Genomic DNA, 23,918 nt, shown 5'->3' on the forward strand with positions numbered 1-23,918 from the left:
ACTCTCAGTATGCTACAGCTACTATTCAGCATGCTACATCAGTCAAGTCCACTAGTTCTTTATTTCTGTATAAAAGCACCATGATCTCTTGTAAAAGATATTCAGCTCAGTTTTCTAACTTTTATGCCACTATTTCACTATAGCAGTTTGTTTTGTTTTGGCATGCTCTCATGGGTCACACCAAATAGCGTCAGATTGTTTACAGTTTATCAAAAGTCTGCTATAGGAAACATAATCTGTCTACCAGCTGCTAAAGATATTACAGTGGGTCTTTATTGTCTCTGCTCTCTGAGTTACTGTACCTTCTCTCTGAATTTGCTCTTTGAGGTTTTAACTTTGAAGAAATGGTAAAAAAGCTGAGCAAATAAAACTAACAAAATTTGAAGCCTTAACATTTATTTGGCATTGATCCTGTCAGAAAAAAAGAAAGCACCTTTAAATGGAAATTTAATTGTTCTTTTTACTGTATATATATGCCGTCATGGTGGTACAGTGATTAGCATTGCTACCTTGCATTGATGGTGCCCTGGGTTAAATTCCTGTGGAGCTATCTGTGTGGAGTTTGTATGTTCTCACTCTGTTCATGTGGGTTTCCTCCCGGTGCTCCGGTTTCCTCCCACAGTCCGAAGACATACTGGTAGGTTAATTGTCTTCTGTAAAATGGTGGGAGTATATGTGTTTTTCTGTCTGTTTGTGCACTGTGATGGACTGAGGTCCTCTCCAGGGTGTGTCCTGCTTTGAGCCTGTTTCTTGTTGGGTTAGGCTCCAGCTTCCCTGTGATCTTGTGCTGGATAAAGCAGTTAGAAAATGGATGGATAGGTATACTGTACTGCATGTATCAAATGTATTTCATTTAATTAAGTAAAACTATTGTATATTTAGTTCTAGTTGTTAGATATGATACTGTTAACACTTATCTCCTTATCATTTTCCTCTTCATTGAACTCCTGGCCAAAGTCTTAGGCAAAGTCTGAAGTTCATAGAGATTTTGGCAAATACAAATTGTATTTATAGACACAGTTTTTATAGATACAGACCAGATCATTATCTTTGTACAGTATCTACTGTCTTAAAAACATAAAACAACATTTGTTTATATTGTGTATAAGTAATGCTTGAAGTCTGGTCAATGTCACAATATCAAATTTTAATTAAAAAAGGAATCTTATCATATAATATCATGACTGCCAACTGACAATAAATAAAAGCAGGCAAAAACTTGGTCTTAACGTTGGGTTTATAATGTTGAGATTTGTTCCTTCAACAGTGTGCATTTAAGTGCACACTGTTGAAATCCTTTGGCTTTCATTGAACTTTTATTTATTTTTATTGGCACCTCCAATTACAGTGTACTGTAATGTCTCTAATGTACTGATAATAAACTTTGCATTCTTCAGAATAAGTTGTTTTTCAACTGCAAAGGAACTTCCTGGAAATAGAAAAGTGAAAGAACAAAACAATGTCCTATTTTTGTATTGTTGAGCAATCTTATTCTGTTAAAAGATGAGGACACATTTATTACAACATAAGAAGAGTTAGACACGAGAAAAGGCCTTTCAGTGCATCTTACTCATTTTTTTAAATTTAATAGCTAAGTGAATCAAAAATCTCAGACAGCTGTTTCTTGGAGTTTAGAATTTCTTATTAAACCACCAATCTGGAAATTGATCCAGATACCTTCAGCTCTTTAAGTAAAGTGTTTTCTATGCTCTGATTTAAGTGGATTCTCTTTTAATTTTAAAATGTGACCCTTTGTTCTTATGTTACAGAATCTCAAATAGTGTATTGGCCCTATCTGTATTCCTTATGATTTTACAGTTGGCTCATATCTCCTCTCAGTCTACAGTACTTTGCTCTTGATTGAAGAGCTTTATTCCTATAACTAGTCCATAGACAGTATAACAATCTCCTGAAACCAGGAATCATTCTTGTTGCAGTTACTTGAGCTCTATGGCTATAATATGCTTTTTTGGTAAAGAGATTTTGAGTACATTTTTCTAAATTGAATCATGTGTTTAAATGTTTGAGCATCATGTCTATTTATAGAAATTTAAAACACATTTTTGTTACATACCCAAACCTTCTCTATTTTATGTGTCTGCATTGTATTGATGAGGGCCTAGAAGAATCTACTTAAATACCCAATCATTTTCATTATGGCTTACTGCAGCTCGGAGTCACTCATAATAGATGTGTTGTGTCTATGCCTACTTCATGCATAGATCACGTTGCACTTAAATTTGCATTTTAAATGTTATCTGTCAAGTGTCTGGTCGATCCATGTTTTTTTCAAAGTGTCTGTCACAATTGTAGTCCCTCCCTCTTAAGGGCGCTCTGGCTCTATCACTTCAGACTTGATTTTGTGCACCTGCCCCCTGTTCCAGCCTCCTTCCAGCCAACCTTAAAAGCCAGACGCTGACATTAATCTGGGCTCCGCATTGGTTTCCACATCATGCGAGCCCAGGACCTGGATGCGCCTGGCTCCATTATGCTTTTAGTTTCTGTTCCTGTTCCCATTCCCGTTTCCCCTGCCGGTCCCGACCCGGCGCTGGTTTTTAATTGTCAGTCCCGGATGGATTGCCAGGCTTTAGACTTTTGCCCTGTCTTTGGATTCTACTTTTGACTCATCCCCGGATTGTTTGCCTCGGTCTCACCTCCCCCGACCACCAGCACTCAATGGACACTCCCCCCTGTTTTCATCCCTGTATCCTGCATGACTTTTTCCCTGTGTTTTCTTCACTTTCCCTGGATCGTCTCGTCTGCATAGGGTCCAGAAAGAACACTTTTGTTACAGTGTCTTACTCTTGCTTTGCAGTGCATCTAGGTTTGCCACTATTTTTCAGTTGCTAAGTTTAAACTAGTTTGATAACTATATCAGAATGTAAACATTTGATCCAGACCTGGATCCCTAAAATTCCTGTTGTATACAACTGCTTATACCTACTCAATGTGATGTACAATGCACTTTTTTCCTTTTCATTTACCAGTTCTCAATCCACATGCATACGTTAACCTAGATTACTATGGAAATTTTCAGAAGCTTTCTAGAAGTCTAAATATACTAAATAAACTGTCCTTGTAGCTTGCTCTAGAAGTACAGTAAGTCAAATAGACCTGCCTTTCTTGCCGGCCTTTCTTGCTCCTAACATACAGTATCACTGTTTTTTATTAGTCCAGTTTAGGTCAAATTGTTGCGATCAGTTTTACCAGTAACAGGCATAAGACTGAATGGTCTTTTCTAGTTCCCCTTTTAATGAATTGTTTTTAAATTTGCAATTCTCCAGTCTTAGGATACAACTTCTATCTTAAGTGAGAGTGGAAATACAGTATCATAGCTATGGATACTCCCATAATCTCTTTTCCTTTCACTTTCATACTCCCAAACTCTCTTTTCTGTAATAGAACTAGGAAATTATCATCAGATCCAGGTTATTGTTTTTCATTTTAACTGACCTATTCCCCACATCATTTCTTAAGCTATTACTTTACATTCACACAGAAGCTTTTCTTCCACCAAACAGTGGCATGCTGTTTGTGTGCAGGCAGGCTTGCTGCTTTGAGAGGTTCCGGCCTGCATGTCCCCTGACACAGCATTATTAATTCATGAACAAATGTGCTGTCCCCTCTCTTTTAGGGAGTTCTGGAGAGTTTCCTGGGCACTGCGGTTTCTGGAGCTGTTTTCTGCCTTTTTGGTGGTCAGCCTCTAATTATCCTCAGCAGTACAGGTCCTGTTTTGGTCTTTGAGAGGCTGCTCTTCAATTTCAGCAAGTAGGTCCGAGGTATTTTACCAATCAAACCGTAGGCTGCAGAAACCACGCACCACCATGATTCACAGCACTGGGGCCCTGGGTTCAATTCCTGAGGTGATATCTGTGTTGAGTTTGTATTTCCCCATGTTCGCATGGGTTTCCACTGGGTGCTCCAGTTTCCTCCCACAGTCCAAAGACATACAGCTATTTTAATCAGATTATGTAAAAATTGGCCCTGATGTGAGTGCCCTATGCCTTTTGCTTGCTGGGGTAGGCTCCAGCATCTGCCAATAACCCTTAGCAGATAAAAGCAGTTAGAAAATGAATGAATTGATTTAGTTTTCTTTGATTGTTTACATTTAAAAGCTTTGTTTTTGTTATTTTGAACCCAAACATATTTCTTGTAATTTTAATGAATGATGACCTTGTATTTAGTCATGTTACCATTATGAAATATATTTTCTAAATGAAAAGAACATTAAAAACATGTTCTTTCTATGTTTTTATTATATTCGTCAGTTCTTTTAAAAATAAGTTTCAAAAAACAATTTCAACACTGAATTAAAATACAAAAAGCTGATGACTCAGAACTATTGATAATGTTAAACAAACAGTATTTCCAAGATTGGCTATTACTTGATCAGGCTTACTTATATTGCTGTCCGATAGACCCTTAACAACAATGTGCTTTCATGAAGGGAAACAAGCTTTTTTTTACTGATATTTACTGGGCAACAAATGGATAAGCTCCATCAAGAATTTTTGGTGAAAAAAGCTGGTTTTGGAATTGTATACTCTGAAGTATTATGTGCACATTAGCAGGCTGTCATTAAAATAATTTTGGAAGATTATGAAAGCAGAATGGACAGGCGGCATCTGTAGAAGAAGTAAATAAGGGGTCTGGTCTACTTTAAGACCTAAAAATATTATAATACTAGGGTACTTTCTGTTTAATTTGATAACAGAATCTATTGTATGCCTCCCAGTTCTGAATTTTTATGTCCTTAATATTTCATTTTCTTTTTGGTCTCTCTGTGTTCACTGGCCTTACTGTACATTAGTTTTACCCATAAGGCTAAAATATTAAACAGAACTAAGAGCATAAATTTACTAATTACTGTACAAAAGTGCAATATACTGCACATGTACTTTACATAACCAGTATAAAAAAGTGCAAGTGCAATGTACAATGTTTTTCTCTGAATAACTATAATGGACATTATATAACTTTAGTATTATCATGTTACCTGTAAAGGGTACTTTTTAAAGTAATCTCTAGTGTGAATTATAATATGTGTTTAAAAGAATAATAATCTAATGCTTGTATAAGAACTGGCTTGAACACAATATATTGTGTTTGTGTTTATCTGAAAAAACAAAACAAATATATGAACCACAGATATCCGATGTGCCCAACTGTTGATTAATTTTCTCTGAATCCTGATTTCTACACCCTGTTGAGATAAAGAATTCTTATTCAGGTGCTTTGTGTTACCTGGGGTAGGTTTATACGTGATATTACAGATATGCTGATTTATCTAATTATATTCTATTACTAGTAGTTCAAGTAGGCACAGTAGCTGCGTTAGCATGCGCATTCTACAAAGGAACAGGTAGCGGGTTTATTCCATGCTGAAAATAAAATAAAATAAACAAAGCGTGGCCTTCAAGCCTTCTTCACGCCTGAAGAAGGCTCCATAGCCGAAACGTTGTGTTTCCTTTCTTTTCTTTTCAGCATGGATAAAACCCACTACCTGTTCTATTACTAGTAATAAGCTAAACTAGTGTTATAATACAGTAGGTGATTTTTGGTGGAAATTTAAGTAGGTCAATGGAGGCTACATTTTATGTTGTGCTTTGAACTTTTTATTGCTAAGACTACTAAAATGTGGAATAAGCATAAAGTTCAATTCTTTCAACCTCATTGTTGGACATTTACTTAATCACAGAATGTATCAAATCGCTCTTCTCTGGACTGATTCCAGAGAGTGCAGCAATTGTTTTATATCGTGGGTGGTGGAATTTTGAACAAATATTTTAGTTCACGATTTCAAACAACCTCTTGCAAATCCAAGAGATTATGTTACATGAAAAGTACAAGGTTATTTTTCCGGAGTTCCTGGAGCAATTCTCTAGTGTGCAAAATTTTAGAATATTTTTCTTCAATAATAACTGGTTGGTGTTATAATGTTTAGCGGTAAAACTAAAATTGTATTTCAGTTTTGTTTTTTTTCTATTTTAGGGATAATAGCTTTGACTATTTGGAGTTTCGACTGTGGATAGGCCTGTGGTCTGCATTTTTCTGCCTAATTCTGGTTGCTACGGATGCCAGCTTCCTTGTACAATATTTCACCCGTTTCACTGAAGAAGGATTCTCCTCGTTGATTAGTTTCATATTTATCTATGATGCCTTTAAGAAGATGCTCAAGTTGGCTCATTATTACCCTATCAACTCTGACTTTAAATTTGATTATGTGACACAATATGACTGTACTTGTATGCCACCATCGGCAGGTAAGAATTCACTTACTGTATTGTTATTTTCCATTAAGTTCTCTAAGCTATGATAATGTTATGAAGACTTCCATTCATTGGTCACCTCAAATCTCATGCATATCACACGTGTCATGAAAGAATTTAACAAAGGAAGAAAAACCAAATGATGAAAACTATGAAAGAGAGCAGATTGTGCTATAATATCAGAGCCTGTGTCATGTTAGTAGCCTACTATGAGTGGGATTCCTCAACCATAGATGTACAGTTGGCAGAGTGCTTTCAAGGTCTGGGATTAATCAGTCTGAGCTCCCTCAAGTCTTCCAGCACACACCAAATGCTGTGCTTTCCTGGGTAACTGCAGGTTTGATATGATCTCAAGATACTGTCTCCAGTTGGCACTAACACTCCTGTCAGTCTCTGCAGTGCTTGGAACCTATTGGGTAATAAATGCATTTACAGCTGGGCATATTGAAGAGGCAAGTATTGGCATATCATTCTTTCCCAGAAGGATAACAACCCACAAACTAAGGAATGTCTATTTTGGGTGCTTAAATAAGATTTCACGTAATTGAGTAAAGGTTATTTGGGGGGGGGAAGTTAATGAACAAAGACGGTTCTGTTGATGTATGTTATCTGTCATATGCAGTCCCACTACAGAGTAGATTAGGAGGGGAAATGAGCTTCAGCAGTTACTGTACTTTCTCGAGGCAAATTTTCATTCACTTGAAAAATACCGTTAGAAAAGGTATTTAAATAAGCATGCATTTCAGGCCAGACTAGGATTAGGGTTAGAAGACCCATCCAGTTTTGATACCATTTATGCTTCTGTTTCCACTTGAAATGACAGAATTGAGAGAGTTAACCCAATAGAATGCATTTTCCTAACACTTTTAATTTCACTCAGTGAAATTTACAGTACTCATTAAAGATGTACTCATAAGGTGTACTCACCTAATTTGATTACTCAAAACTCAAAACAGAAGAGAGTATATTGCATTTTTCATTATATGATTGAATTAATCTTGCTGCAGCTTGGTTAATAATAAAATGGTTTTCAAAGTTTTACAAAGGGCACCAAAGTGCAGAGGCCAGGGCATTCCTCTGCTCTCATAGCTCTACATATGGTAACTTCAGCTATCTTTCATTAATGCATGGTGCTGCTGAGAGCCTTTCTGGACTGAGCTGACGCAAGCTCTGTGGAAGCTATTGATTTCTGAAAGTCCACACAAATGAAATCAACATGAGGTTGAAAACTGACTCAGATCACAAGGTTAATTTATGTCAAGGAGAAACAAAGAAGGGGCTGGAGTGGAAAAATTGGTGTTAGAGTTTCGAACAATGAGTAGGGAGTGATTTTCTGACTGAACTACCAGATAACATTAGTGAGGTAATTCTTTGTGGACTGAGTCACTGTAGTTGTTAATGAGAAGATTTGTTGGCTGAAAAAATCCTTTACAGGAAACAAATGTCATTTAGGGACCACAAAATAGGCATCTGTTGTAGTGCTAATACCATTAAGAAATAGCAAAAGGATAATATGTTATAGAAACACCTAGCATGAAGGGAGGGTCTCTCAAACAGCTGCCAAGTACAGATTTGGATTAACAAAGATACAGTAACTAAATAAAGAGAACTAAAGGAAAAAGAGCTCCCTCATTATTATATTTTTCATAAACAATATTATCTGTACAATGCTAGTCTCTAGCTGTTTGTCTTGAATTTCTCAATTTTCTCAGTTTTTTCTAAACATTTCACTGAAATTTCCTCAATGACATCCTCAGTAGATAATGATAAGTAATTATGGCACAGACTTGCATGTACAATATATAATTCTTTTCATTCCAAAGCATTTTACATATACTACAGGAGGACAGGAAAGACTTTACCCACTGGTGTAGACTGGCACCCAGCTAGTGGCACATGGCAGCCACTATGTGCCAGTAGCCCCATGACACAAGTCAGAAGGTTTACAATTCAGTTGCTTTAGCAGTTGATTTAGGGGGAGGTTAAGGTACTGTTGTCCAGTCTGAGCAACCTCAACCACTTACTGGGCCACCAAAACAAGTTACAGCAGCAGTGTGGTGCCAGTACTGTAGACTGTGGACAAATGCTCAGAAACTGTGACAATACTTAATGCTATTTAATACTCCTTATTATTATTATCTAAACAAAAAAATGCAGATGATTAAACCATTCCTTATTGCAAATTTCAAGTATTTTCTATGAGATAGCTTTAGCAGCTAAATTTTTGTTTGATTTTTCTAGGTTTGCTTGTAAAAAGCAATTAGTCTCATTATCATACCTCTGGAGAGTCTTTCTTACAGAGAATGGTAGCTGCCATTTCCTAAATTATTAATTGCATTTACATTAAATTTTGATAATCCTTATTGGCATATGTTTTTGTCATGTCTTTCTGTATTCAAATGTCTGGATTCTCAACGTTTCTATAATTTTGCCATCTACATGACATTTTGTTGCTACCTTAAAAATATAGGTTTTAAGATGACACAAAAGGACAAAAAGGAAGTTTACAATAGGTTTATATTCAATCACTACTTTTCAAAGAGATGTTTTTCAGCTTTGCTTAGAAGTCCTAAAATAAAATGCTTTCACTAGTAAGTTTTCATTTTGTTTTGTTTTCTCATAAAAGTATACAAATGACTGAATTCTAGCCAATGGTTAACTGGATGTTGGGGCAATTGTGTGCAGTAACATACAATTGTGTTGAGTCTAATTCTGACAGTGTATTCATTCACTCTTCTTAGACTTGGTTTCATGTACAGTAAGAAACTTTTACATTTGCTTTATTAATAAGATCAGTGTTCATGCAGTCTTGCCAGTCAAATACATTGCTTATCTGTGGATTTGTCAGATAATGATCTGATTATTTATGTCAGATTTTCACATAAATTCACAAGTTTCAAATAAATATCTAGAAAGGTTTTCATTTTCAAAATTCAGATACATTCAATATCACATTAGCAATGATACAACAATTAACATTAGACCTACAGTACATCATGTGATTCATAATGACAGACTTTTCACGTACTGAAAGAGAGCAAGAAGTATTTCCTTTACACCTTTGTAAAGCATTTTTACTTCCAATCATTAAGCCAATTAGTGCTTAGTGCTTTTCATCCCAAATGACCCAAAGAATTGACCCACTGCTAAAATGTACGGTAGCACCTAAAGGGGAAGCTTCTATGTGCTAACAGATCAAGTGACAAAATAAATAATCAATTGAATCTAGACTCAGGTATGCTGGATTTTGCACGCCCACAGTGGAATTTAGCCAGGACATCAAGGTTAATCATCCTACCCTTACCTACAGTACCATGGAAACTTCAATGATTTTAATGAATTAGTAAACCAAATTTCTGACTATCTCATCTGGTGGATGGAACCTCCTGCAACACAGTGCCCCCTTGTTTAAACAACTTTAACAAGATCAGAATTACAATGTGGTAATACTGCTGTAATTCAAAATGATCAAAACATGTTACAAGCTCCATGGTGTGATACAAGAGTCTAAGTACTGAATGGATGAGGGGCCTTTACATATTGCAAGTCTGCAGATGCCCAGTACAGTCACTTTGATAGGACACCAAGAAAATCCTGGCCATCTAATCCCAATCCAATGTTGGCAGTGCTCTTCTGATTTTACACTTCTTCTTTGGAAGTATAATGGCATTATGCCAGTGAGAATAATGTTATCCAGATCATTGAGCTCCACTAAAACTCCAAGTGATACTTTTATTGGTGTGTCACTCTTTAATATGACCCTATCTCATGCTGTGTACATACCTTTTGTATTTTATCATTAGAGGCTGTCGTCATTTTCAGCATACTGTGGATATGATCTTTGAATTGCATCATAGTTGCAATCACTGAGGTCAGAGATATTTTCTTACTCTTGTTTCTCATCTGGAAATATGTAACTTGCATTCAGATTAAATAGAACACCAAACAATGAATCAAGTACAAAACATTTTGAGATAAACTAAAATGACCGTGACCGTGAATGTGCGCAAATGGCTTTTAATGCTCCCCCTTTTCAACGTCATATACTGTGAACAGATTCACTCAAGGTATAAAACCATAGACAGTCTGTTGCTGAAAGAAAAGACAAAACCAAAACTAATAAAAAATAAATAAAAAAATAAATAGAATTTATGTTAATCAATATCAAAACAGTACATGTGTTTTTCAACATTTAGCGATTAGGCATAACTCCACCAAATTAGCTAAACAGATACAGTGTGAGTCAGCAAACAAACTGCAAAAGCATGCTCTCTCCACAAGCAGTCTTCTGCTATGATGGCCCTCAGTTCTGGCTGTAACAGTGTAGTCTGTTCTGCCTTGCATGAGAAGGCATAAACACAATTTAATGTGATAGACAGCACTAGGGGAAACAACAGATGCTAGAGATTACAAATGTAGTCCCAGTAATTATACTGAATACTGAAGGCAGTATGCAGTATAATGACAACTCTTTAAAGAATAATGGAAGCCAACAAAGGGCATCTCATTGTACGTTTAGAGTTATGGGTTTACATTCATAATGCATTTATTGTTAGGCAAAATTTCCTATTGAATTACTATTAGATTCTGTTCACCTATGAAGTTTAGCCATACAGAAACGTACTAAGAATGATAGATTCTTGCTCTCCAATTGTTTATTAAACCAGCTTCCTTGCTTTCATTTTACATAGTTGTTTTGGTGGAAATTGAATTATTTTTTCATTTTATTTTAATGTTGCTTTTGAAATTGTCTATTATTGTGCATAATGAATAACCTCTGCATTCGAGTACCTTGATTATACATACGTATTGGACTAAATGCTTTCAGACAGAAAGAAGGAAACAGCTTTGTCATCAAGTCATGTTAACAGATATTAAGCAGAGATCTCTCTCACATTGTTGAAACAGATGGGAAGGCAGAATTTCAAGGTCTACTTTATATGTAGTCTTTACTAGTCTGGGAAACCACTAACTAATGTCAAAACAGACTGGTAGCACGAAAAATGAACAGTTTTATATAAATTACTAATCTTATTAGATGTAATAATCTTTAGATGTAAAGTGATTTTTCACCACAAATTTCTCCATTTCCATAGTGCTTCATGTCTTTTCAGAACCTGAAAGTGCTTGTCAAAGTGTACTTACAATGGTGAGAATCCATATAAAGTACAGTAGATAATCTAAATAATAATCTGACTGTGTGTAAATGCCACCTGTCTGCTGGAAGGTTTTCTGGTTCTTGTTCTTTTGACATACAGAGTTATAACATTTGATTGCTTACTCTGAACGCAGGCTTAAAAGAACAGTCCTTTTAAGTGTACTGTAATGTGTATAACAAACTTTGAAATTTTATTTCCTATCAGAATCAAAACATTTCAGTACAATTGCTGAGGTATTGTTTTATTTTATTCTTACAGGTATGTCAAAGATTTGTGGCACAACCCAAAAATATTTGAACAATCATTACAATCCTTGTACTAATTTGAGAAAATACAAACTGTTCTGTTCCTTTTAGTAACACTTCATTGCCTTTGTACAGTACATGTACTATCTGTGCAGTGTACAGCGTACTGATATGCTAGAAGGTGCAGTTCCTTGGCATACCTAGCCTTCCTTCTCAACAAATCCATATATTTGGATTTGTTGCATACTCAAAAACAGGATAAGATCCTCATTGTTTCATTTTGAGTAAATCTCCCTTATTTATTTAAAAATTACTTGAAATTAACTAACAAAAACTATATGTTTGATCAGGAAGATCAGGAAAACTGATCAAAGAAAGAAAACTTTACTTTTAATTTTTATGGCCAGTTTATTTTACCAACCTTTGGTCCTTACAGACCTTTTGCTTTTCTTTTTGTTGGTACTGTAAATGTCACGAGTCTGGTGGATACATTTAATTTAATTTGACCTTTTACAGATCTTCATCTAATGTTTTGATTTCTGTTGAAAAATTGTGAAATCACTATTGAGTCAGAACTGTTTGATAAAAATTGTCAACATCTTTTTCATAATTTTTGATAAGTAATTAACAATTCTGTTGTCAGGGGAAACCGGTTGTTGTTATTCTACTGTATATTAGCTTTGATAACTAAAATCAGTTGTGAGTTACTGATAGCTGAATTAATGCTTACAATAAAATACATATGAAAGCAAAACTGATAGATTGTTTTGCTTAATTATCCAGTGCTGGAGGATTTTTATATTTATATAAAATTATATGAATAATGAAATTTTTGCTCTGTTTATAAAATGCAGTATCCTTTATTTTACTGTCTTTCTTCAATTTGACAGCTTAAACAGAATTCAATATTAACTTGTGCATAGAAATTCACTATTTCAAGTGTTTATGAGGAAAGAAGAATTTGTTAAAAATACTATGTGATTAAAACAATGTTTTTTTCTTACAAATTCTTATTTTGTGTTTTTCCATAGATAACAGCTCAGGAACCTTCACTGATTCTTTGGATTCTCCACCATCCTGGATACTGAATCATACCGAATTGGTAAAATGTTCAATTTTTCTCTAAGATGTTGAGAGTGAGAACAAATTTTAGGCATCTGGGATTTTAATGCCCATTACATTGTAAAGCTGCAATGAATATCATTTTTTTTGGTCATTTTGCTTTAATGATATTTGTGTAACAGTTTAGAGGAGCACTCAGCGTTTCACTGGCAAATGCATAAGGCCGCAGTGTGATTGATGCAATGCTGTATTGGGACACCAAATGCCTACACTTACGTTTATGAATCTCTTAGAGATATATCAACTATATGTATTAAAGTACAAAATTCAATTCACTTCCCACTTCAACTATGAACCTAGTGGTTCTTTTTCTTAAGTAACTTAAGTTATAAGAATGGATCTGTAAAAATATCTACATCTTAGAGATACAGTAGTTGGTTAAAAATCTGACATTCTGGAAATCTGAAAAGCAGGAAGGATAGTTTGCAAATATGCACACTCAGGCAGTCCACGTTATTTGTTCGGAATTAATTTGCATTTAGGAGGATATTATACATTAATTTCCCTATCCATTCTGTAATATTGTATATTGCATATTGTATCCATTCAGATATTGTATAGACAATGTAAGCTGTGTTTGTAGAATGCATGTTTATTCTGTTTTTTTTTCTTTATTTAAAGATACTGGTGAATTATTTGCCGTGTTGTTTATTGGCAACAATGAATCCCTAAATCTTGGTTAGGGTACTTGCTCAAATTTCTGTGTCTTCATCTAGGAATAGTTACTGCTTCTCCTGCTGTTCCTGGAAAGTTTCAGTTTCTGGTAAAGAGATAAACACTGAAGCCTCCATATAACAGGGATTATAATAAAACCTCCATTCCTGGGGCCCTTAACAGGCAGTGATACTGACACCTGAAAAAGGCTCCACAGCTGAAATGTTGTGTTTCTTTTCTTCTCTTTTCAGCATGGAATAAACCTTTACTTGTTCCTTTGCAGCGATACTATAGACCACTTGTGTATAATCTATTGTTTAGAAGAGTTACTGTAATTTAGTATGGGTGATTTAACATGAACTTAATACTGGAAAGAATGGAAAAATATGCTATAAACATTTTAATTTTCAGCAGTTTAATGTATTTGAACATTTTAATCTAGCTTTAAATGACTAAAATGCATTTATTTTCACAATATTAAAAACAGATCTGTATAAAACGTTAAGTCACATTAATAAGGTTTTAATCAGACAAAAAATGAAATGAGTGAACTGAAAATATCCCCTTTTATTGATCAACGAAAAGTTCATGAAAATCAAATTAAATTGCAACATGATAATTTGAACCAATTAAATGCAGGGGACTAGTGCCATTTGTCAGTGCCTAATGAATGAGAAAATGGCATGTTTTATGACAAGACAACAAAGCTAATTAATGTTGGTCACGCTTTTAAGGTACAGAAATGGAACAAGCCCTGCAGATATTTCCAAGTCTACGTGTTATACAAACCATTGTTGTTGGTATTATTTTGATAGTGACAATAAGTGAAAGTAAACAAAATATTATTTATTTATTTTAATTAGCAATGTAGCAGTTATGCTACAATTAGCAATTGTAGATCGAAAATCACTCACATTAAAATCTGGTTTTATTTAACAAACTGATCATTTTAAATAAACTAATTTCTGTAAAGTAATGATACAAGAACATGTAGAAAAGCATTAAAAATAATATTTCAGTTTTATCTTTGTTCTGTAGATTTGGTTTGGAATACTAAGATTCAGGGCACATAAGAGGCTTTTACTTTGAAGAAAGTCTTTTTATAAAATATGTAGTGGTGACAAAACCATTATATCATCTTGTCTGAAAGAAGAAACCTGGTGTGAACATGGAACTGTTGTAATAGAGTCAAATATTTGCGTCATTAGAAAGGGGTGATCAAGGGAGTTTGTGACTATTTCTCAGAGTCTGGAGATGTTCATAGAACTTTAGGGCAAGGTCATACATGGCCTGCCCCAACAGCAGATGTGGTCCTTATGATGATGCAGAAACATCAGGCGACAGCTGCCTGAGTCTTTGTTTTGACCCCTTAAAAGCAAGTGGAAGTTGTATTTCAAAGCAAACAATGAGGAGTTGACCACACACACTAGGGCCATATGCCAAACAACCAGTGGTTTATGTCCTTTTATAGCCACAGCATCAGAGTTGTCGAGAGTCTTGTGCTGACAAACAGGCCATGAACTAGTGAAGCTTCTATTTTCTTTGCAGATGATTCATAGTACTGTATGTTCTACAAAGTCATTTTTGATGTGTAGGTGGATGGAGTGAACCTGATCATTACATTTCTATGCTCTGGCTTCTGAAAGAGGACACTACAATGATCGTGGTATAAGGACATGGGAAAGAGATTGATATACTGTAGATGTATGCATCAATGTCTTTAGCATTGTGTTTGGTCACTGCATCCACTCAAATGGAAGGCATTCTTTTGCTCAATATTTAAACCTTTCGTAATAGATGTTGGTCCAAATTCATTCTGATGACTTCCTCAGAGATTAAGGAATCTCCAGGCTTCAATGTCATCTTATGTCAGAAATCCCAGGTTCTGGGAGTCTAGAATCTAGAAGGTTTTCCACATCTCTAGGTCATCAACAGATCAATGCTGTGGAGAAGGTTCAAATGGCATCATTTATCTCTTAATTAAGTAATTTAATATTTTTCCAGGTGATGTGCTATTTATAACTTAAGGAGACAGAATTCTACTGGATTCTGGTTTTCAGTAATGAAACTGGGAAGGTCTGATTTATTTCCAATAAAAAATGTTTAGGAAGCTCTTGAATGTTGCTTTGCATCCTTATTGCAAACCCCTATATTTATTTCACAGCAAAGTATGATAGAATCCTGCAAAAACCTCTCAATTGAAATCATGCTTTGTTGGACATTTGCTATTGCTCAGGCTAACTGAAGACTGTGCATTTCTGGTGAACCAGTGTATGTTGCATTTTGCAAGTAAAGGTTTGGAGGATAATTTCTGACATGAATTAACATATTGTTGTTGCTTACCTGTGGTTTGTAGCATGGATATTAAGGTTTCCATAAGATACTTAAAAGAAAAATGGAAATAAAGTTAAACATCTTTCCTATATAGATATGAAAAACCCCCTGAAGATATTTCCAGGTCTACTGTATGTGTTATACAAACCACATGACATATGAAACTCTTGATTAAGGTTTGAAATGTCAATGGTTCATTGTATTTGCAGGTCCTTTGAGAACATTTGCATGAAAGCCTCTAGACCAAACCAGACCTTTCTTTAGCAAGACTCATTCAAATGCCAACACAGAATAAATTGATTTTAGTTATATAAATATCAGTGCAGTATTTACTGTATGTTTGGAGTTTTTAAAATTAATCGTTAAAGTTATAGTGCTTTTATTTTTTTTAAAGACTGTATCTCTACATACTGTATGTCCATGACAACAGCCAGGACAATTCTCATACTGTGTTGTAATGCATTTGCATTTGTGCTCTCTTTGTTTTTAAATTCCTCAGCTCTTAAATACCACATGGTCTTCCCTTTCAAAGAAGGAATGCCTGAAGTATGGAGGGGAGCTAGTTGGAGAGGCCTGCAAGTATGTTCCAGATATCACCCTGATGTCCTTTATTTTGTTCCTTGGAACGTATACCTGCTCCATGTGTCTGAAGAAATTCAAGACCAGCCCATTCTTCCCCACTACTGTAAGTAAAAAATAGGCTGTATGATCTATTGAATATATCTCTGTCTCTTAAGACAGCTTTGATTTGTAGGTGTTGTGAACCTAAAGACATCGGTGCATGCCACTATTAATGTTAATAGTTAACATTTGCTTCCCCAACAAAAACATGGTTATTGATGCCCCTTGGATTTTGCTATAATTGTTACCAGAAAATGGTTAAATTGTAAGTACACTAGGTGCCACTTTATGTTGGGTTTTTTTTAGCCGTTTTACATGTCATCGGGTTTAAGTTGCCCTTCCAGTGAACACATAAAGAAAACATGTAATACTTAGTAATGTGTCTGAGGGGTAAGATCAGAAAAATAGCATTACTAGTAAAAGGTTATCTATTATTCTATCCATCAATCATCTAACTTTTTGTTGTTTTTTTTTCACTTGTTCCTAGAAAAGGCTACAGGTAATGCACATTACTATTGCATTTATATTCATTATAGCAGGTGGTTTTGCAGGTTAAAAATTAATGTTCTGCATGTTCATCAGTTGCACTCCATGAATAGACATAATTGAGGGAACACTCTTGCTTGGGAGTAGATACATTGCAGCTGAGTATGAAAAATTAACTGATAAACAATGGAAAATTAGGTTGAATAAGGTTGAGGTTTTTGAGATTTCATTGAATAATAATTTAAATAGCATCACAAAATTCCACAAAGCTTACATAACCAAGTAATCACAATTATGCACTGTGTATATATTTGGCCTTGTTGACATTATTAAAAAAGTGACATTTAAAAGTACAAATATAATAATATCAATTTGCAAATAGAAGTTGATTCCACTTAGAAAAGCACTAGGAAGCCATCATAGTCCACAAAGACGAGGTTTAGGTTTCTCCACATTAAAGGCCAAGGGGTGACCTAGGAGATCAGAAAGCAGTTGCTCACTTTGACATTTAACATTCACAGTCTCTTTAAATGCTGTTAGGAAGATGGGGGTTGTCTTCAGCTGCACGGCGTACAGTAGCAATCTTCCCATAGCAGGTGGATTGACTGATAAATGCGCCTTTTAAGACCAATCAGGCCATGCTCAATTTGGTGCAACACAGTAAAAGTCCTGAATATGAGAATAAAATAAATTAAATAACAAGCATTACTCTGCCCTGACTCACAGTCATTGAATTTTACATGTCAAAGGCTGTGTCACCACATACTTTGAAGAGAGCCTGGGTGTTGGACATCAAATCAGGCAAATCAGTAAGGAATATGAGTAAATGTCAGGTATTTACAATGTTACATCACTGTGCCCTCTTGCTGTACATTGGTTTCAGATCCCATGTTAAAGAAAATAGGCTTCTTCAAGATGTCCTCATATTGGCTTGTAGAAATCATTAAGGAGACATACAAAGCAGTTATGCCCATATGCCCTACATCCTCACTCACTTAAGTTTTTCCAGCACTTTTACAAGAATGTCTCCACCTCTGAGGGGCTCTACTGCAGGAGACAAGTCTTGGATATCCACAACTCTAAAGTTTTGTCCTATTCCCACTTCATCAGACTATACAGCATGTGTTGGCTTTGTTAACAGTTTTTGAGTGTTAAGTGTTCCAAACAAAGCATGTTTTGTATGTCAATTCCACTGGAATAGCTACTGTATTACTTTGTTCGATAGAGTAGTTTTAGGTTGGTGTAGCAAGCGCAATTAAAATTGTTTAATTCAGGATCAAAAGTGCAAGAGAGGTATAAAATAAAATACCTGTGCATCAAGAGGATGAAAAAAATAGAGAAGAATATGTTGTGAAGCTTTGGTTCAACAAGTTCCTGGCATAGGGGACTTAGAACATGCAATTGCTTTAAGACAAACCAGACATTTTAAAATGCTTGAATTTTTATAAAATTTGGGCTTGGGAAACCCTTTCTTCTTAGTGATTTGTTTCTTAAATATTTTTAAACACAGGTTACTATTTCAAATCTCTTGGGGAGTTCAAATTAAATTTTCCTAAATGCTCTAATTACTCTTTTTGTATTTCATGGAGCATTTTAATATCACTTAATACTATATTGTTGACTTTTGAATTTGGGTTAGTATTTTCAGCAGAAGATAGAAAACAAACTGTAATAAGTAGGGTCAAATCTTACAATTGTACTAAAATAATTTAATTTTCTTTTGTTCCTTCTGTGGTATGTAAGAGTATTGCTGCCTGCATATAGTGATGGGGCTTTTGGTGGTTTTCCAGGAATATTTTAGGCTATCATCTTTTTTCCCCTTTCATTGGTATGTAATCAGTAATGAAGGCCTGGAGTAAAACCCCCAATGTCCAAAGCCAGTGGGAGGACAATTGGAAAAAAACATTTTGGTTTCTGAAATGAAACGTATTTGGAATTATTAAACTATTTCTCAACAGAAAGCCCAAATTCCCAGCTAAGTAATATAAGTAAAGATATAATAGCAAAGAAAGGTTTTAAAGAATAATTCAGTTTGTTTCAAACTAATGACAAATATTTCTTTATTATGCATTTTATTTGACCAAACCAGATTTTTTTTAAATGTTTTGTATTTTGTATAAGTGATTTTGTATCCAAACAGGGTGGTTCTATCTGATGTGGAATGTGACTGCTCTCACACTTACTTTTTTAAACATTTACTGCCCTATAGTATTGTAATGGTTTAAATGCTGTCAATACATAGACTATGTTTGGTACATCATACTAAGTCTGCATTAATTGCTATCACTCAGTTGAGCCTTGGACCAAAGGACATGGAGATATTAATACACTCCGTATCATATTCATGAATACAAAACAATATGAAAATGGCTTTTGTCAAAAAAGTACAAGATGAGGACATGATATACAGTATGACTGCAATTTTAGATATTAATGAAGTTTTCCTTTCATACAGGTCTAGAGTTTACAAACTGGGGGTTTTCAGGAATATAGTGCTGACCAACTAAAATCCATTCTTTATACGTAAGGTGTATCTGACAAAGTGCAGCAAATTAAATTTCCAAAGCCTGGCTCAATTTACCATATGATCTCCATTCCATTGCTGTTAGGCGATTACAGGTTTTGTCCAGGTCCGTCAGTTAGTTACTCGTATTTCATGCAGGCACTGGCATATGAATACAGTATCTATAAACCTCCATGGGTGTCTGCTTCCATGGAAACAAAAGCATATGTGTAGAGCCCTACGCTGACAATACTGTGTATGTTATCTTTTAACTTTTGTTTTCTTAAAAGATACATACTGTAGCAACACCAAATGAGGTCTTGGCTGTTAAACTACATGGATTTGAACCCATCCTTAATGAAGTTACATGTTAAGCAGTTTTTTACTCATGTAGATTCTTGCTCTCATATTTCCATCTTGAGCAACAAAAAAATCCTAATTGTCAGAACTCTTGCTTAGGTTCTTTGTTTTCCTACAGCTGAGACAGTTGTGTTAGAGGCAATAATATATCTTTCTGAGCTAAAGGAGAAGGATCATGGCATGACGAAGGGTAAAATACCTGGCATTAACGACATCCCTCTCGAGATTTTTTCTCTTTGGACACAGTGTAGTCCTGTTTTTGCTTAACATGATATAGCCATTGAAGAAGGTTCTGTAGTTTATACCATTGTTGCATACTTATTTTTTTTTTTTAAAAGATAAGCACACTGTGGCCAGCAGGCACATTTGTACACCAGAGATTGTTAAATTCTGGAAAAAAAAGTATTTTCATGCTTGTCCTTTATTCTAAATAGGAATATTCCCTGTTACATTTAATACTCTCGCAGGATGATGACTCTAGTCTGGGCCTCTGGCAGCAGCAGGAATATGGCTTTTGCCAAAAATTGTAATTGACATTATGGCCTGCAGTCATACTGTATCACCCTGCAACTTACAACTGGCAACCCACTGAAGCTAAGCAGATGTGAGCCTGGTCAGTAACTGGATGGGAGACCTCCTGGGAAAAACTAAGGTTGCTGCTGGAAGTGGTATTAGTGAGGCCGGCAGGGGATGCTCACTCTGCGGTCTATGTGGGTCCTAATGCCTCAGTATAGTGACGTCCTTCAGATATGATGTATAGGGACCTTCAGACTGCTAGGATTCATGGTGCCGGTGTGGTGCCCCAGGGTCAGCCTGCTGATGCAGGACACAGTCAAAGCCTTATTGTATGGGGGCTCCATTGAGCTGTTTGACCATATACTGTAGGAGCCATTAAGTAGAAACCTGGAGGGGAATACTGCTGTGGAGGATGGGTTAATTAGATTAATGTTGGCTGAGGAATTGTTATTTTTGTCGCATTTGGGATCAAAATGCTAAAATAATTCACATGAAAAGCAAAAGGAATTGCTCCAAATAGTGTGTGTTCTGGGCCTATAAGTTATTGCTCACGCAGACTTTGAATGGAAATGAACAAATACATTTACAATCCTGGAAAAAATGCACATTATTTTAACCCCCTCTGATTTCTCTGTTAGAGAATAGAACATCAGTCTTCTTTCCTACTAATCTGTAAATTATAGTTTTTGAAAATTGTTTTATACCTGGGTATGTTTGAAATGTTAGTTAACATTACAGAAACTGATAAAAACTGTGCTGCTTTTCAGTTAATGCCTTGCATTGGATAAAAGGTGATATTGGCTTTCATTCCAGGTTAGAAAGCTGATCAGTGATTTTGCCATTATTCTGGCTATCCTGATTTTCTGTGGAGTGGATGCACTGGTTGGAGTGGATACACCAAAACTCATTGTGCCAAGTGAATTCAAGGTATGGGACTTGCTATTTACTGTATGTGTATTTAAACAATTCACTTTCACATTCCAAGACCATATATTTTCAACATGCTGAGTGTAATGGTTTTGCTATTGAGAAGATATTTTTATTTACTAAACTATTCAGTGCTTCTAAATGCTTAAAAGAACAAAACTTGAAAGTGGTATTTTTTAAAATAGTCAAAACATATTGTGCACAGCTGGCTGATTCTTAATTCATTTAGAATTAGAGGAGGTGCAGCAAATTTGAATTTTGAATGAGATTGTTTAGAAAGTTACTTTGTCTTGAAAAATATACTTAATCTAATATGCAAAGATTGCTACTGAACGGCCCTTCCATGCAGGTGGTAAAAGAGTAGAGTTTTGTGTACTCAAATTTACTGCAGGAATTTGCTAAGTATTTTAGCACTAGAGTGTTTTGGATTAAATTACCACTGAATTTACATAAATCCACCACAAATACCATAGAAACAGATTTATATTTCCTGTAACCCAGACACTGTTCCTCTTTTTATTTTTTGGTCTTGGAAGTTCTATATATCAAATAACACGAAGACAAGTTTTTAAAAAAGGAATTTGATATTGGGTACAACTAAGGCCATATTGATTTATATTGTCAGTTACAAAAGGGTTTAAATCTTAAGTAGTATGAAGGAAATCATGTCCTTGATTTTGAGTGTCATGTAATCACAGTAAAAAACATAAACTATACACCCCTAAATAAGCTTTTCTTGAAAATGGTTTCAATGTCATCAAATCTCATCAGGTAATATCATTGGATAGTAAAATATTTATAGGAACCATAAATTAAACATGTTAATAATGGCAATAAAAGTGCATATTACTGTATGACCCACAAAAATGAAGGTTCTTAAACAGTATGATTATGTTTTTATTTAGAAGGTTTTACACTGTAGTTGAGACGATTGGGGGTTGTGTTGGTGTTTGATGTTTTCTGCTTGGCGTTTTCAGCCAACAAGTCCCAACAGAGGATGGTTTGTCTTCCCGTTTGGAGAGAACCCCTGGTGGGTGTACCTGGCTGCTGGTGTCCCTGCCCTGTTAGTGACCATCCTCATCTTCATGGACCAGCAGATCACTGCTGTCATTGTCAACAGGAAAGAACACAAGCTCAAGGTGGGTCAGTCGGACTTGAAAGCTCTGCAGGCTTAGACAGAATGGCCTTGCAGTGCTTAAAGAACAAATTCTTGGACACAGGAAACACATGTACTGTAGGCTAAAGATGTCATTTTGTTTTCAAACCTTTGTGTTGACTGTTTAGGTGTATCTTTTTCTTTCAGATAAACTTATATCACGTTTGTTCTTTGAAACATTCTTTGAAATTGGAAAACATAAAAAACAGCACCCCTGAGGCATATATTTTACCTTACAAAAAATCACAAACATAGGTTGTGAGAAAGAAGAACTACTATAAGAACTTGCATTTTATAAATAAATGTGTGTAGGCATGACTGATTTTAACTAAAAAAATGTGTTTTCTAGTGGTTAACAATTACTCTACACAGTTATGTAGAAACTCATCATTCATATAAAGTAATGCTTGCACTCAGTTTGAATGGAAAAGAAAAAATACAAAGTTAAAAGTGAAGTATTTTATATTTCTCTAATGTGTAGTTTGAAAGAATAGACAGATACTTTATTGATCACATAAGGGGAATGCAGGCCTTGAATGGAGGTTAAGTGGTAGTGCTGCCTTTTATGGCTGGTCTTACTGTAGCAATAGATTTGTTTGTTTTTTGCGACTCTGCAATAGATCCAATTCCCTTGTGTTCATCACTCACTATATCTGGGATGATTTGGCAGAACAGTACAATGTTGGGATTGTGAGGCAGGTTAGCCTTGCCTGTTTTCAGCATCTCTGAAGTCTTAATGCAGCAGGGTCACTATCAAGGCCTGATGAACTGGAATATGTGTAAAATTCTTATTGAGTTATTTTTAATACTGCAGGTTATTGTTTTAAAAATAAAATTTTTGCTTTTCATCATATAAAGACACAGAGAAGATTCTGAGAATTGCATGTTTTAGCGCTTACTATAACAATTTAGTTTATTGCATACTATTGTAGTTTTGAGACAAAAAAGCCATTAAGTCAGGAAACTCACTAGATGGTTGTGACCCTTTTGTTATTTTATTTCATGGGTAACTATTTATGTTTATATTGAGGATACATTTTTATTTCTCCTCTTACAGAAAGGTGCTGGGTACCACCTGGATCTCTTCTGGGTAGCCATTATTATGATTGTGTGCTCATTTATGGCACTCCCATGGTATGTAGCTGCTACTGTAATCTCAATTGCACACATTGATAGCTTGAAGATGGAAACTGAAACGTCAGCTCCAGGAGAACAGCCCAAGTTTTTGGGAGTAAGGTAGGCAGAGTGATTTAATTTATTTTTTTTTACAAAATCGGCTTTAAAAAAGTTTTGACTATGACTTCCAGATATTGTTTCCAGGTTTGCTTATTGTGCGCCATTGGCCCTGTCACTCTACTGAGTTATCAAATCCTTTGCATCAAAGGACCTTTTGTTGTAGCAGAGTCACATTTGTTTCGACTGTGTGGTTTAAGTTCTCAGTGTTGTGCCTTTTTGAATCCAAGATGTGACTGCACATACTGTATTCTGTACTGTAAAACCACATACAGTACATTAGAAGGTTTCTTAGAATCCTTCCAAGCCAGTGTTATCGGGGACAGAGACCAG

At 35.3% G+C, this 23,918-nt stretch overlaps 1 protein-coding gene across 7 annotated transcripts in view; it reads left to right on the plus strand.

Moving 5' to 3' along the window:
- The window catches only part of slc4a4a (solute carrier family 4 member 4a), a 98,928-nt gene that overhangs the window by 60,816 nt on the left and 14,194 nt on the right, over window positions 1-23,918 (plus strand). For all 7 annotated transcript variants that reach the window (XM_015339894.2, XM_015339882.2, XM_015339896.2 and 4 more), the window contains 7 exons: window positions 3,635-3,768; window positions 5,992-6,263; window positions 12,705-12,775; window positions 16,283-16,468; window positions 21,083-21,196; window positions 22,174-22,335; window positions 23,410-23,588. In XM_015339894.2, the coding sequence (XP_015195380.1) occupies window positions 3,635-3,768; window positions 5,992-6,263; window positions 12,705-12,775; window positions 16,283-16,468; window positions 21,083-21,196; window positions 22,174-22,335; window positions 23,410-23,588 (1,118 nt within the window). The remainder of the gene's footprint in view (window positions 1-3,634; window positions 3,769-5,991; window positions 6,264-12,704; window positions 12,776-16,282; window positions 16,469-21,082; window positions 21,197-22,173; window positions 22,336-23,409; window positions 23,589-23,918) is intronic.

Source organism: Lepisosteus oculatus, chromosome 3 (assembly GCF_040954835.1).
Source record: "Lepisosteus oculatus isolate fLepOcu1 chromosome 3, fLepOcu1.hap2, whole genome shotgun sequence".
In the NCBI taxonomy this organism is placed as follows: Eukaryota; Metazoa; Chordata; class Actinopteri; order Semionotiformes; family Lepisosteidae; genus Lepisosteus; species Lepisosteus oculatus.